General features: G+C 44.6%; 1 protein-coding gene and 1 long non-coding RNA gene across 6 annotated transcripts in view; one reads left to right on the top strand and one right to left on the bottom strand.

Annotated features, from left to right (window-relative positions):
* The first annotated feature begins 203 nt into the window (after positions 1 to 203).
* Positions 204 to 12,380, top strand: part of STK32A (serine/threonine kinase 32A) — a 34,434-nt gene continuing 22,257 nt past the window's right edge. The window contains exons 1-5 of one of the 5 annotated variants that reach the window (XM_068698406.1): positions 204 to 596; positions 2,607 to 2,786; positions 7,530 to 7,585; positions 8,610 to 8,761; positions 8,907 to 9,080. In XM_068698406.1, coding sequence (XP_068554507.1) covers positions 2,735 to 2,786; positions 7,530 to 7,585; positions 8,610 to 8,761; positions 8,907 to 9,080 — 434 coding nt within the window. In that variant the 5' untranslated portion in view covers positions 204 to 596; positions 2,607 to 2,734. Of the gene's footprint in view, positions 597 to 2,606; positions 2,787 to 4,562; positions 5,475 to 7,529; positions 7,586 to 8,353; positions 8,515 to 8,609; positions 8,762 to 8,906; positions 9,081 to 12,380 lie in introns of those variants that run through there. The other 4 variants (XM_068698409.1, XM_068698410.1, XM_068698411.1 and 1 more) reach the window with 4 other exon arrangements.
* LOC137864347 (uncharacterized) lies at positions 8,429 to 11,506 on the bottom strand. Its single transcript, XR_011101429.1, has 2 exons — positions 11,256 to 11,506; positions 8,429 to 9,151 (listed from the first exon to the last, which is right to left on the bottom strand). It is a non-coding gene; the product is annotated as an uncharacterized lncRNA (long non-coding RNA).

The following is a 12,380-nucleotide window of genomic DNA, read 5'->3' as shown; positions in this document are numbered from 1 at the left end:
GAGAAAAGGCAGTGTCCAAAGAATATGGGCAACGGGATGAGAAATGTGGCCTCTGCCCTTTTACAGCAGCCTTTCAAACGGGAATGGATTTGGGTGAGGAGACAGGGGTGCCTGCTGGGACTTGGCCTTGCAAACAGCAAAGTAACTCAGGCTGTCTCTGACAGGGTCCTGCTCAACTTCACACCGAGAAAATAAGGGAGAAAGAAGGGCAGTGCTTAAAGTTAGGGAATTAAGAGCCGGGCTGAGCTCAGCACCTTGTAGGACAGACCCCTTCTCGAAGAGGGCAATCCCCTGCTTTGAGACATAGCGCACGTGGGAGGGGCTTTCAGATCCTGGCCCTTCCCTTATTAAGAGCAGTAAAAATCTGCGGCACCATACGAGTTAAAAAGAGGCAAAACCCAGACCAGGCAGCAACGAAGGAGACGGTTCACAAACATCTCGAATCGGCAGAAGGGTTTCCGCTGCGGAGGGATGCTCACCGGGCACCGTCCTTCCCCTAAGCAGCCCTGATCCGCAGGGCGCCTGGGGACCCGCCGTGCCCGCGGAGCAGCGCGGACCCCGGCCCGCTCGTCCCCCCCCCCGCCGCCTCCCCCCAGGTAAGCGCCTTCTTTCCTTGCGTCCCCGGGGCTCCCGGCGGGTCCGCGTCAGCCCCGTGTGGGTCTGCGTCCCCCACGCTTTCCCCCTGAGCTCTGCGGGGGGTGGACACTGCCCGTTCCACGGGCTTGGAATATTTGCCTTGTCACGGGCAATAACTTCGTCATTTTCTGCACTGGGGAAGTGGCATGGCCATGCTGCCAGAGGAAGGGCTGCAACAGGGTGAGACACAAAGGCGACACCGAGCAATACCTGCTCTCCTTCGCTGAACTCCCCCGTAGCTCCAGAAGAGTTCAGAATAATCTTCAGTTTCTCTGGGACAGACATGCTGGAACTAAAGTAATATAACTATTATTGCTGTGTTACTGACCGGTTTCAGCTGCTCAGCAGAACAGTGACAGCACCCCCTTGCTTAAGCAATGAAGAGGTGATGAGAGAAATTATTCCTGGTCCCTGTAACTGGCTGCTCACCTTTTGTATAAACACCTAAACCCTTTCTTAATCCTGCTGAGCTCTTTTCCCTGTTAGGCAGCACAGCCTGCTAGCAGAGGGAGAGCAGAAGCTTGGAGATGACACTCCAGTGCTTACATTTCCTCTGCTTTGCTTTCGTTTTACATTTATCTGTTGAGGATAAAACCTGCTTGGAAGCATGAGGATGTGCTGCCCCGGCTCCGGAGGCAGGTGCATGGGCACACCTGGCCAGCTGCGTTCCCCTGCCGGTAAAAACTCTATCACAGTCATCAAACTGACTGGGGAGACTTGGGGACTGCTGCTGGCTGGAGCCAGTGATCCGACCAAGAGTAAAGTTAAGGTGAAAGCATTAGTAGTCTTAGCCCTACTGAAAATAATGATTTTAATCATTCTGTGAAGTTTCAATGTGAAATGGGATAAGATTTACCATTACTGTACCCTGGGTACCTCTTATAAGGATATAAATCCTAGTAATTATTATCCAGACTAGCTTAACTGCAAGGACCTTGCACTCCCCACCCCTGAAAACTTTTATATCAAAGTATATTCAAAAATAAATTAAACTACAGACTCCTATACAAGAAAGCTTTCCTGAGCAACTGACCTTGGCTGCCACCAATAAGATCACTGGGATGTAGAAGCATCAGTATGCAGACCTGATTTATGGCTATTAAAGCATTTTCATTCTGAATAGTAAGTTTAGGAGCTTGGAAAGAAGTGCTCATGTAGTTTTGTTCCAGATTGTTGTCTCAGTCTGTTCCGTTCAGAGGCATTGCCACATATCACGAACACTTGCTGCATTTGTTTTATTCTTTGATCTTGTTTAAGTCATCCAAGATGAGAACTCAAGAATTTACATTTTTGAATAGTTTGCATTGTTTTGTGTTTGTCTGTTTATTTGTTTGTTTGTTTGTTTTCCCTTAGGGCAGGGGAGAGCTTTTGAGAAATGCATGCTTCCCTGGGAAGCTCTTTGCTGGGAACAGTGAGTTGTGTGTGAATCACAGGGGCAGCACGGGTGGGCTGCAACTGGCTTTGTAAAATGCCTCACAGAGGGTGCCCTGTGAGCTGCTTCTGGTTTGTTCTGTATGCCTCTTGGGAGTTCTGGGGAGATTTTGGGAGGGCTGGAAGACCTCTTGGCTCCAGCTGACTCAGGGAGGGCAGATCCCACTACGCATTCAGCCATTTGTCAGTTTTTGCAGGTGCTACAGTCTGATCTGCAGTTTGATTCCCAGGATTGTGATACTGGGGATGAGTTTTACATCAGTGCAGCCTAGTTCAGGAATACACACAAATGCAGGGGTAGCTTTAAGCTTCAGACAAGCTTTGGCACTTGTTTTAAGGTTATTGTCCTGACCTAGGGCACAAAGCTAGAGCTGAACTCCTGACTGAGCGATGCAGGTGAAGCCAAAGTTGGCTGGGAAGGAGCTGAGTGCTGGTCAGTTTTGTCTGTACTGCACTCAACATCCAGCAAGAAATTTATAGGCTGAAAAGTGCTTCCTAATCCTCAGTGATGACACATTTTTGCTTCCTGCCTTCTTCAGGATGCACCAGCAGAGCATTGCACAGATCTACTAGGAGTGACCCCCAGGACAGCGCCATCCTCTGTGTGCTGGCTTTGGTAATGTAACAGAGAGGAGTGGGAGAGAGACGAGCCTGGGCAGAACGCACCATGGGTGCAAACACCTCCAGCAAGTCACCACCCTTTGATGAAAATGAAGACGGTAAGAGCTTTTCCCAGCTGGTGTCTGGGACTGCAAAGTTTACCAGTGAATAGGATATCCCAAGGGCAACACAACTGAGAGCCGCTGCCAGCTGCTGTGGTGGGACTGCAGACATCCAGGCATCTCGGTTAAGCACAGGAGGGCCGTGGTCTGCAGCAGCCCCCAGCCTTTGGCCTGCTGCAGAGGTGCGGCCAGAGGTGGGGTGGTCCTTTCACCTCCCTCCTGCAGCTGGGCACTGGGTGAGCAGCTCTCCAGGAGAGCTATGGTTTTTGAGCTGTCCCTGGGACACTGCCAAGCAGTTCAAGGGCAGGGAAGAAATTGCAGTTCCAGAGGCAGTGAAGGCTTGTTTTGGGGATCACAGCCCAAGGAGGACTGGTATGAAGTGTGGTGGGAAGACAGCTTGAGCAATGCATGTCCCATCCCTGCTTTGGGCTTGGCAGGAGAGCCACTTGGAGAGACTGGGCTTGGTAGCATGGAACAGGAGGGTGCATTGCTGAGAGCAGCCTTGGAGACTGGTGTTACCGTGCTGCCAAGATTGTAGAGACAGTCATTAAAAGATTGTTCCATAAATTTGTGTTTTCTACTGTATTAGTCAGCTTACTAACTTCCATTTGGTCTTCCACATGAGTACAATATTAAAATGCATATGTGGACAAATACAAATAAACACAAATAGAAGTAAAATATACAAGAATATAGATGACTCATGTAAACTATTGTCCCAAAGAAAAGAATTCCAATCAAATATTAAACAATTGTGAATTGTTAAAATGGTTGGTTTATCCTGGGTAACTCCCATTCTTCCCAAATTAAGCTCTCAGTTTGTTTCAGCACTTTGTGGAAAATGTGTGATGTTTATCAGGCCCAGCAAAGTGCTGAGTGTGACACATGTCAGGGGAAGGGTGTTTAGGGCAGATCTGATCATGATTTCCTTGTGCTGAAGTTTGCTGGCACAGCTTATAGAGACATAACACCTTTATATTCAATAACTTGCCTGTGATTCTTCAGGAAATCTGTAGACAGCAATAAGCTCAGGGTCCCCACATGCCTCTTCCTCCTTTCACTCTGAGGCCACCTCGCCTTGATGTGTCTTGCAGGTACACTGTGCTCACCTACATGGGGAAGGAGTAGTGCTTGTAGAGATGGCTGTGAGGGACACATCCTCAGTTTTCCTGCTGCCTTGGCCACCATCTCTGTAGCTTTGTTAATCATACTTCCCCCATTCTCACTTGTTTTGGAGGTTATGTTTATATAAAATAAATAAATAAATTTAAAAAAAAGCTACATTTCTTCCCATCATAACATTATTATAATGGTTAGCTTTAAGAAATGTAGGCTTGGATAAACTGAAATTCTCAACCAGCTCTGACTCTGGGTGTACATGGTTGTGTTTACTTCTCTCAGAAACTTGATCAGCAGAGGACAGGGCAGCAAGATGTAATGAGGAGTTGGGCAGTGATGTGGGCAGGGGAGCACAGGCAGAGAGCCTCGGGACATCGTGTCACCCTGAAGCACTCTGGGAGGGGTGGAGGACCTCCATGATCCTATTTGAGGGGAAGGAGGTCTGTTATGGTCCTGAGTGTCAGGAATGGCATTGACAGAATTCTACCATAGGCTCCATGCAGTGTCATCAACTGGGGAGCCCTAAAAACTGGGTGGATGTAAGGGGATGTTGGCCAAACTTTGGTCTTTGTCACTCAGCTCCTTGAAGAAAGAAGTCCTTGAAGAGAGAAGGAGGAACTCTTCACCCAGAAGAGCAGCACTGAAATGCAGTGACTATCCTGAGAGGCATCAAAGCCTTCAGCCCATGGCTGCAACTGTCCCACTGCTAGGATCGGGTATCTGTATGCAGCTACTGGTGCACAAGGCCGTTTGGCAAAGGGAAAAATGATGCTTGTTCCCCTTGCTGTGCAGGTTACCCCACTGTGGTTCCTACCCTTCCCTATACTCCTGGGTTAGTCACCCTGCAGAGATATCGCTCACTGCATCTAGGGGGCTGTGCACAGAGGGAGCTGGGGAATTGCTGCTGCTCTCACGCTCTGTGCTGCCGTGCTTGTCATGAGAGCGGGATGTGTGTGGCTGTTCAGCCTGTTGTTCCCAAATAAAAAAAGACAAGGGCTTCTAATTTTTGTTTGATTTTCATATTTACCCTATTAGCTTTTCCATTATCTTGGAAAATTTGTGACCAGAGAGTGTATCACCTTAGATGTCACACTCCTGTCATTCTAATTCCAGTTCAAATTGAAGTAAATAGTCAATTAAGAACTGCTGGGTCAAGCAGGAAGCAGCACAACCACTTGCCCGCCCCGTGACACCAGCAGGTTTCCACCAGACTGCAGTCACTGGTGAGCAGGCTGCAGCCCCTGAGTTGTGCCGCGGGCAGACTGCTCCCCAGGGCCTGTGCAAAGCAGAGCACAGTAGGGGCGCTTTGGGCATTAGTGTGCCCTGGTGTATGCGAGCACATCCCACAGCCCCCGGGCTCAACACTGTGGCTGCTGCTGCCACTGGGGCAGGTGGCAGGGCAGGAGGGTGCCTGACGCACAGGTTTTTGTTTGTTTTGTTGTGTTTTTTGTTGTTGTTTTGTTTTTGAGATGGACTTACCAAGGGCCTTTGTCTGCAGTGAAGTGGGATGGCAGCATTGTTTTCCTCTCAGTGTTCCATCTGAATAGGCACAGTTGTGGATAACAGGTTAGTGAGATGAAAAGAAAATGTAATAACCAGACAGAAGGTTCAGTGCTGCAAGGTGATCTCAGCTCTTGATATAGTCAGGATGAGACCATGTTAAAAGCCGGATTTTGGTTTTGCAGCTTCTGGGCAAAAGGGTGTGGAAAGCATCCCTGAGGATGGCAGCCATGTGTTCTCTGAGCTGACCAAATTTTTCAGAACTCAAAGCCCATAGATAGTGGGTCAGGACAATGAGTAGGCAAGATGGACATACAGCATTTGGTGGTCTTCAGCCAGTGTCCTCTCTAGTCTCTCATCAGCTTTTCCCTCTTTAAATTAAATTAAAGGATGGAGTAGAGCTTTAGATGTGTCTTTGTTTCTGTGCCTGGCTCTGTGCCCAGTTTAGCTCCCAGATACTGAGGGACTTGCAGTAGCGTTCCCAGTCCTGCAATACCACTTGTGTGTTGGAGGCTGCCAAGCAAAGAAGGAAAGGAGAGCAATAACATAATGAAAATGGGGCAAATTACAGTGGCAAAAGGAAGAAGATGAGTGTAACAGACCCTGTGGTGTTGTGCTAGCTGTATGGGGACGGATGACAGGACTGTGAGGACTGATGTCCCCTGACTCATTGACTTCCACTTGGCAGGGGGAGCTTAGGGATTTTGGCAGGGCTGACTTATCTCTGATGAGGACATTTTTCATGGCTAGTTAGGTTCTATATTTTTAATCTAAATATTGTTCCTTAAATCTGGGTTTATATATGCCATCAGAATGGTATTTCATGCTTATGCTTTATGTGGTCCTTTATAGCAGTTATATTATACTCCTTGGCATCTCTTAAACATAATTTATTTGTTTGAGTTGGCATATCATGTGAATTTCCTCTATGAATGGCAAGTGGTTAGGTTTTTCATTGTTTTAGATGCAATCAGGCAGTGAAATGAGGCTTTTCAAATCTGTAGATGTTGATTCAGTATGAAATGCATGTGTTTGGTACCTGACCTTGGACACCACCAATTTCTGTCCTGTTTGGAAGTGAGACTCTGGGTTGGCTCACTGTGAAAATGTGGGATGATATGAGAGCTAAAACAGAGAGCAGTTGAAGTGTGATCATACCTAGTTTAACAGTCTTAAATAAAAATATGCAATTTAGCTCTCTTAGAACCAATTTGGTTACAGATCAGTGTTTAAACATTACTGAAAACATTAATATTAAAAATGAGGAGGTAGAAGGTGTTAACATATTAATGAAAGCATTTGTATTAAAAGATAATAGAGGTAGAGGGTGTTAACATGCAAACTCAGGCTGCTGGCTTAACTCATCTGGATTTGCACCATTTAGCATGGTGCCGGACTTGGTGCCAAGTCCTGTCTGGTGGGGCTTTACCTGCAGAACAATTGTGCTGGTACAGGGCAGTGATGGGAAGAGCCGTGGGTCAGCCCTCCTGGAGGCAATGGAGGACAGGTATTTCCAGGAGCTGTGCCTGCCTGTGTGATCTGCACAGTTGCCTTCTAGCACATTATTAAATGAGCTGACATCCCTGCTGGTGCTGGTCAGCCCCAGCAAAGAAGGGAGGGATGCCACAGGGCACACCCAGCTGAGGTGAGGTCAGTGTTGAACTGGCCCTCATTGCCCTCACCACAGAGGACAGCATTTCTCCACAGGCTCCCGGCTCCTGGCACAGGGTCCACCGCCTTCTGCAGCCCCCATGTCATCTGGTGCCTAAGACCAAACCACCAGAGAGGCCACTGGGAAGCAGCCGTGTCCCCTGCAGCCCCGCATGCTGGCTGTGAGAACGGTGCTGGCAGCTGGGATGATCCAGCTGGTGGCCCGCCAGGCACGAGACCCACTTCAAGAATGCGGTGTCCTGGTGTCAGCATAAAAATGAGAAAGGCAGGAGAGAAGAGGGAGGAAGGGAAGGGACTAAAAAGAGACGCATCTCCAAAACCAACCGAAAGTTGCTAGGATAGCCTTCATTTTTTTAATCTCTTCTCTCATAAAGAAAAAGTAGAAATACTGTAATTTCATCAAACTGTTGCTTAGCCATTTAATGTTTGAATGTTTACTCTTTCTTGCAGTCACCTTTGACCATTTTGAAATTTTGCGAGCTATTGGGAAGGGCAGCTTTGGAAAAGTAAGTATTTTGTGAGCTAATCAGCATTTGGACAACTAGAAACTTAACTGAGAAATGGGCAAATTAGACAGGATCATGTGAGAGAAAGAAATTAAATACTGCATTGTCAACAGGATTTGACCTGAGCTTCAACTCATGGTAAACAAGAAAGAATCAGAACCTGACTCCTCATCAGTTTCATAGCCACAAATTGGATTTCAGGAGATTAAAATGAGATACTGATAAATCAAATGAGATGAATTTTGCTATGTTTCTGGATAAACATTTTCTAAGATTCTGCAGCAAAGCAACACTGAACACAGTGATGCCAAAATAGGGTATGTTTTATGTACAGAGTAAGACAGATCTCTAGACAAAGAGACTTACTTGGTAGTGAAACATAAAAGGTTGACTGAAACTTTGTAATTTCATTTCAAACTCAAACTGTTTTAGAAACAAATCTGAAAAATCTAGCCTAAATTTTATGTTTTGTACACTTACTAACTCCAGGTTTTTCTTCAAAGCAACATTTCTTTCTAGATTTGGTAAAATATAACTTTAAGAAGGGTTAAAATTCAAAATCCAATGTGCTCAAACAAAGGCCAAGGTTCATAGCAAGCTGAATGAAGCTTAGCTGAATGAAGAAGGGAGAAATTCACGTGCTGCTCCCCAGTTCCCAGCCTGTAGTTCTGTGGTGGAAAGGCCTCTTCAACTGAAAACAGTAACTGCTTTGGGGGGGTGGACCATTTGATGGAACATGATCAAGATTTATTACTGCTAATAAATTAAATGTTTACTCCTGTGATTCCCTGTCTCCTGCCTTTGTGGTGATAAATTCCCTCCCCTCATGTTCCCCCACAAAAATTGTTTCTTCAGCTGAAAATGGGATGAGGTATTCACTGGCAATGTCCAGAGCTGCAGAGAAGTGCATAGAGCTGGGACTTTTCAACGTGGGCTTTGTTAAGGGTACCTGGAGACTGCTCAGGCAACTGTGTTAATTTACTGACAAATCACCTCTGTTTTATCACTTGATTTACTCACTTAGGTGTGTGTTGTACAAAAGAATGATACCAAGAAAATGTATGCCATGAAATACATGAATAAACAGAAGTGTCTGGAGCGAAATGAAGTGAGAAATGTTTTTAAGGAGCTGCAGATTATGCAGGGCCTGGAACACCCCTTCTTGGTAAATCTATGGTAAGATATTTCTCCTTTATTTAGTGATACCAAGTGAAGAATTTCCATGAAATTACGAGCATTCGCAGAGGTACCATATGTCCTTTTTTAACATGTTCTTTATATATATGTAAATATTCCTTGAGCCATGTTTATGCTTTTTTAGGTACTCATTCCAAGATGAGGAAGATATGTTCATGGTTGTAGACCTGCTGCTTGGAGGGGACCTGCGTTACCATCTTCAACAAAATGTGCGATTCCAAGAAGGCACCGTGAAACTCTTCATCTGTGAGCTGGCACTGGCCCTTGACTACCTCCAGAGCAGACGCATCATCCACAGGTCAGCAGGCAAATTCATAGGTGGATAGAAGTTCATAGACTGTGGAAGAGGCTGATCTTTTCCTCTGTGATCTGAAAGGACAAATAGGAAGTTAAGATTTAAACAAAATCTTCTCCTACAAACGTTTGCTTTTATGTAAAATACTAGGTTTTTCAGGGAAAAAAAAGAAAAAGAAAAAGAAAAAAAAAGTATTTCATATACTTCTGCAGCAGAGAACATATTATTTCTCCTTCTGGGATAGCTATAATAAAGTGTATTTGATTGTTTGCTGATCCTGCAAAAAGCTGTCTCTAAAAGGTTTAGTTAACTGTAGCTCATTAAAGCCTGTTCCGGTCTGCAAAGGATGAGCATCTGGATTCAAAATTCTTCTGTTGTCATATATTGACCCTTCTGCTTCCCTCTCTGTATCACATTGAAAGACCCAAAATGGGACCAAGCACAACTTTTTCTGCATGAGTTTAAATACCTTTCTGGAAGTGTTGAGAGTCTCTTTTTGGCCACTAAGATTTTTCAGGTTCAGTGATAAAATATTTGAGCTCTTCTAGCACGTTTGAAGGCCTGCAGCTACCTCACATCACTGCTGCGCTTCCTCTGGTGTAAAAAGAGCCTCTTGGAAGGTGGCAGAGAAAAGCTGTAAAAGCTCTTATGCACTGCTGCAGCACATGATGCAGTGGAACAGGAGTGGAAAGTAAGGGAAAGAAAAAGAAAATAGGTGGTCTTGATAGGAGCCTTGAACTGCCAGGTCTTCTCCTCTGGCTTACATCTTTTGCTTTCTTCTAGAGTCTCAGATGAATAGTAATGTTCAAAATTTAGTGGATGTGGTTTTCTGCTTTAAAAAATACCTGTAAAACCAACAAAACTACCTGTAATTTACCCTCTGGGATTTTTCTTACTTGATGTCCTAATAATTGCAACCATCTTTTAAGAGAATAATTTAATATAAATTAATTACTAATGTCAGAGCATATATTTTTCCTTTAAAGACTTTTTTAGTTTTCAGCTGAATTACTAATTTGTGCTTATGCAGTAGTTCACATAGTGCAGACCAGCAGCAGGACACTCTTCCTCGCAACCCCATTCTAAATGTTTTGTAACTTCTCTTCATCAAAAAGGCTGTTCCCTGACACTGTTCCCAAATGAAGAAATTATTAGTTTGTTTTTAATTCCTTGAAGCCAAATGCAATTTAATTTAGACAAGCTATAAAATTATGCTAAATGTAATGCCGGGGAGGAAATCAGAAACCTTGCTGTTCTATATAAAACTGTCTTGATCAAAGTAAGAGAATAACCTAGTATGCTGCATTTATGGTGGGCTGTATCTGCAGCTTGAATAAATAGGCAAAACTCAAGTTATTCATTCACTCCAGCAAATAATTGTTCTTGGGATTGCAGTTCTTCCTATATACCTTTATTTTCTGTGGGTCAGTGTCCTCAAAAAAAGTGTTTGCAAACCCATACATGCTAGGTACACACTAGTTTCAGGTCACTGTGGACTCCAGGAAAATGTGGCAAAGGGGAAAACCTATAGTGGACAACATTTTAGGTAGGGATTTAGATATTAGAGAAGAATGTTGCAAAAGCTGCAGGGCTTACTCAGGCAAAATAACAACCAGCTATCAGGCCAGGTTAGAGCTTTTCCCTGATTTGAAAGGCAAGGTTTGGCTCCAAGCAGATGAACAGACACGCTCACGTTTCCTGCTCCTGATGTATTAAGTGATGCAGAATTCAGGTGTTCAAGTCTTTTGGCTTAGTATCTGCTAATAGGGTTGTAAGCAGGGAGGCAGTAGCAATGGGCTAAAAAAAGAGGGCAAAAGATTACTGTATTTGTAAATAGCATTCCAGGAAGCACATTCTTGTGAGGCATAAAAATAAAGCATGATACAAACTTAAAATTGAAACGATTGTGGTCCTTGGCAAGGTAAGGAATGCTCTGTTCAAGGGCTGATGAAGATTTACACTTACTTCTGTAAAGCAGCATGTGCTTGCCATTTCTGAGATGTGAAAGCAAAAAGGCCACCTCAGTACTCCTGTAACAATGTGCCCTCCACACTTGTGGAGAACCCCAGCAGACTAAAAATGGTTTTCTCTCATTTTGGTTTGAGATTGACCTTATTGTGCATAGCTCCCATTTTCTCAGGAGTCTTATTTTTCATGTTTCTTGTTTTGTTTTCATACCTGTATAGATTTCCACTCTGTGATGCATCTGACCTTGGCAAGCAGGCCATGTTGACTGTCCCATTCAGGCTCCAGCCAAGAGCACTGGGGGCACCTGGAAAACAAAGCAGGTGCATGGTGGTGAGGGCACGGTGGCGGTCTCCTCCACCCTGCACCTGCTCCCAGGCACCAAATAATGAATGAGCATGAATTAAACATTGTGAAATGCAGACTAAGCTGCCTTTGTCCTGGACAGCCAGAGGTAAATCCTTTTGCTGTATGCTTGGTCTAAACAAACTGAGTTGGACACAGGTGTATGAGAAACAGCAGGAGGAAGTCCTTTTCTACTAGTAATACATTACACTCAGTAGCTTTCCAGGACTAAGGGGATAGAAGATCCACACAATTCAGGCTCTAAAGAAAAGTCTGTATGTGATGGGGACACAGGGATGGTACCTGGTGTTTGTTTGTATCCCACAGGAAAGGGTCTGGATGAGAGCTGAAAGGTATTATATGGTAATTGGATACATTGTCTTTTCTTGATTGCAGGTGGTCAGGCAAATTCAAACTTTATCTTTTGGAGTTTTAAAGATAAAATCTGAAACCCACTCATTCTTCACGTTAACGCCCTAGGCCTGAGGAAAGCATCAGCAGGGTGAAGGGCTGTTGTACTTGTGCCTGCTCGATGCATTTAGCAGCTGCAAGGTGCCTTGAAACTTCAAGGTGCCTGATAGCAGGCAGATGGGCACTGATGTAATTAGCTCATTAAAAGCAGGTAATGGCTTGTAAAGTCATTCAGGTGTATACAGTAGGTGTATCAGGTGTACATGTTCTCCCTTCAATGGAAAGCATTTCTTTACAGCATTGTGGTAGGTGGTTTTACTGTTGGTGTTTTGCTTTCATCAGGGAGGAAAACCTGCAAGGAACACATTTGTTTCTAAAACAAGAATGTTGAAGTTGTTTGTGTGAGATCAGGTCTGCTATGCACTTGAAGTTTCATCAAAGAAAATGAAATGTTCCTGTTTCCAGTCTGTTTACTTTCTAGTGAGAAACAGAAGAAACAAGACCATATGTTTTTGCAGACAAAGTGTTTTTCTCTACAGTGCATACATAGATAGATGGATTTTGTTAAAATTATGCCTTCCA

The sequence above is a fragment of the Anas acuta genome, chromosome 14, assembly GCF_963932015.1.
Source record: "Anas acuta chromosome 14, bAnaAcu1.1, whole genome shotgun sequence".
Taxonomy (NCBI): domain Eukaryota; kingdom Metazoa; phylum Chordata; class Aves; order Anseriformes; family Anatidae; genus Anas; species Anas acuta.
This window is presented reverse-complemented; position numbering and strand designations above follow the sequence as displayed.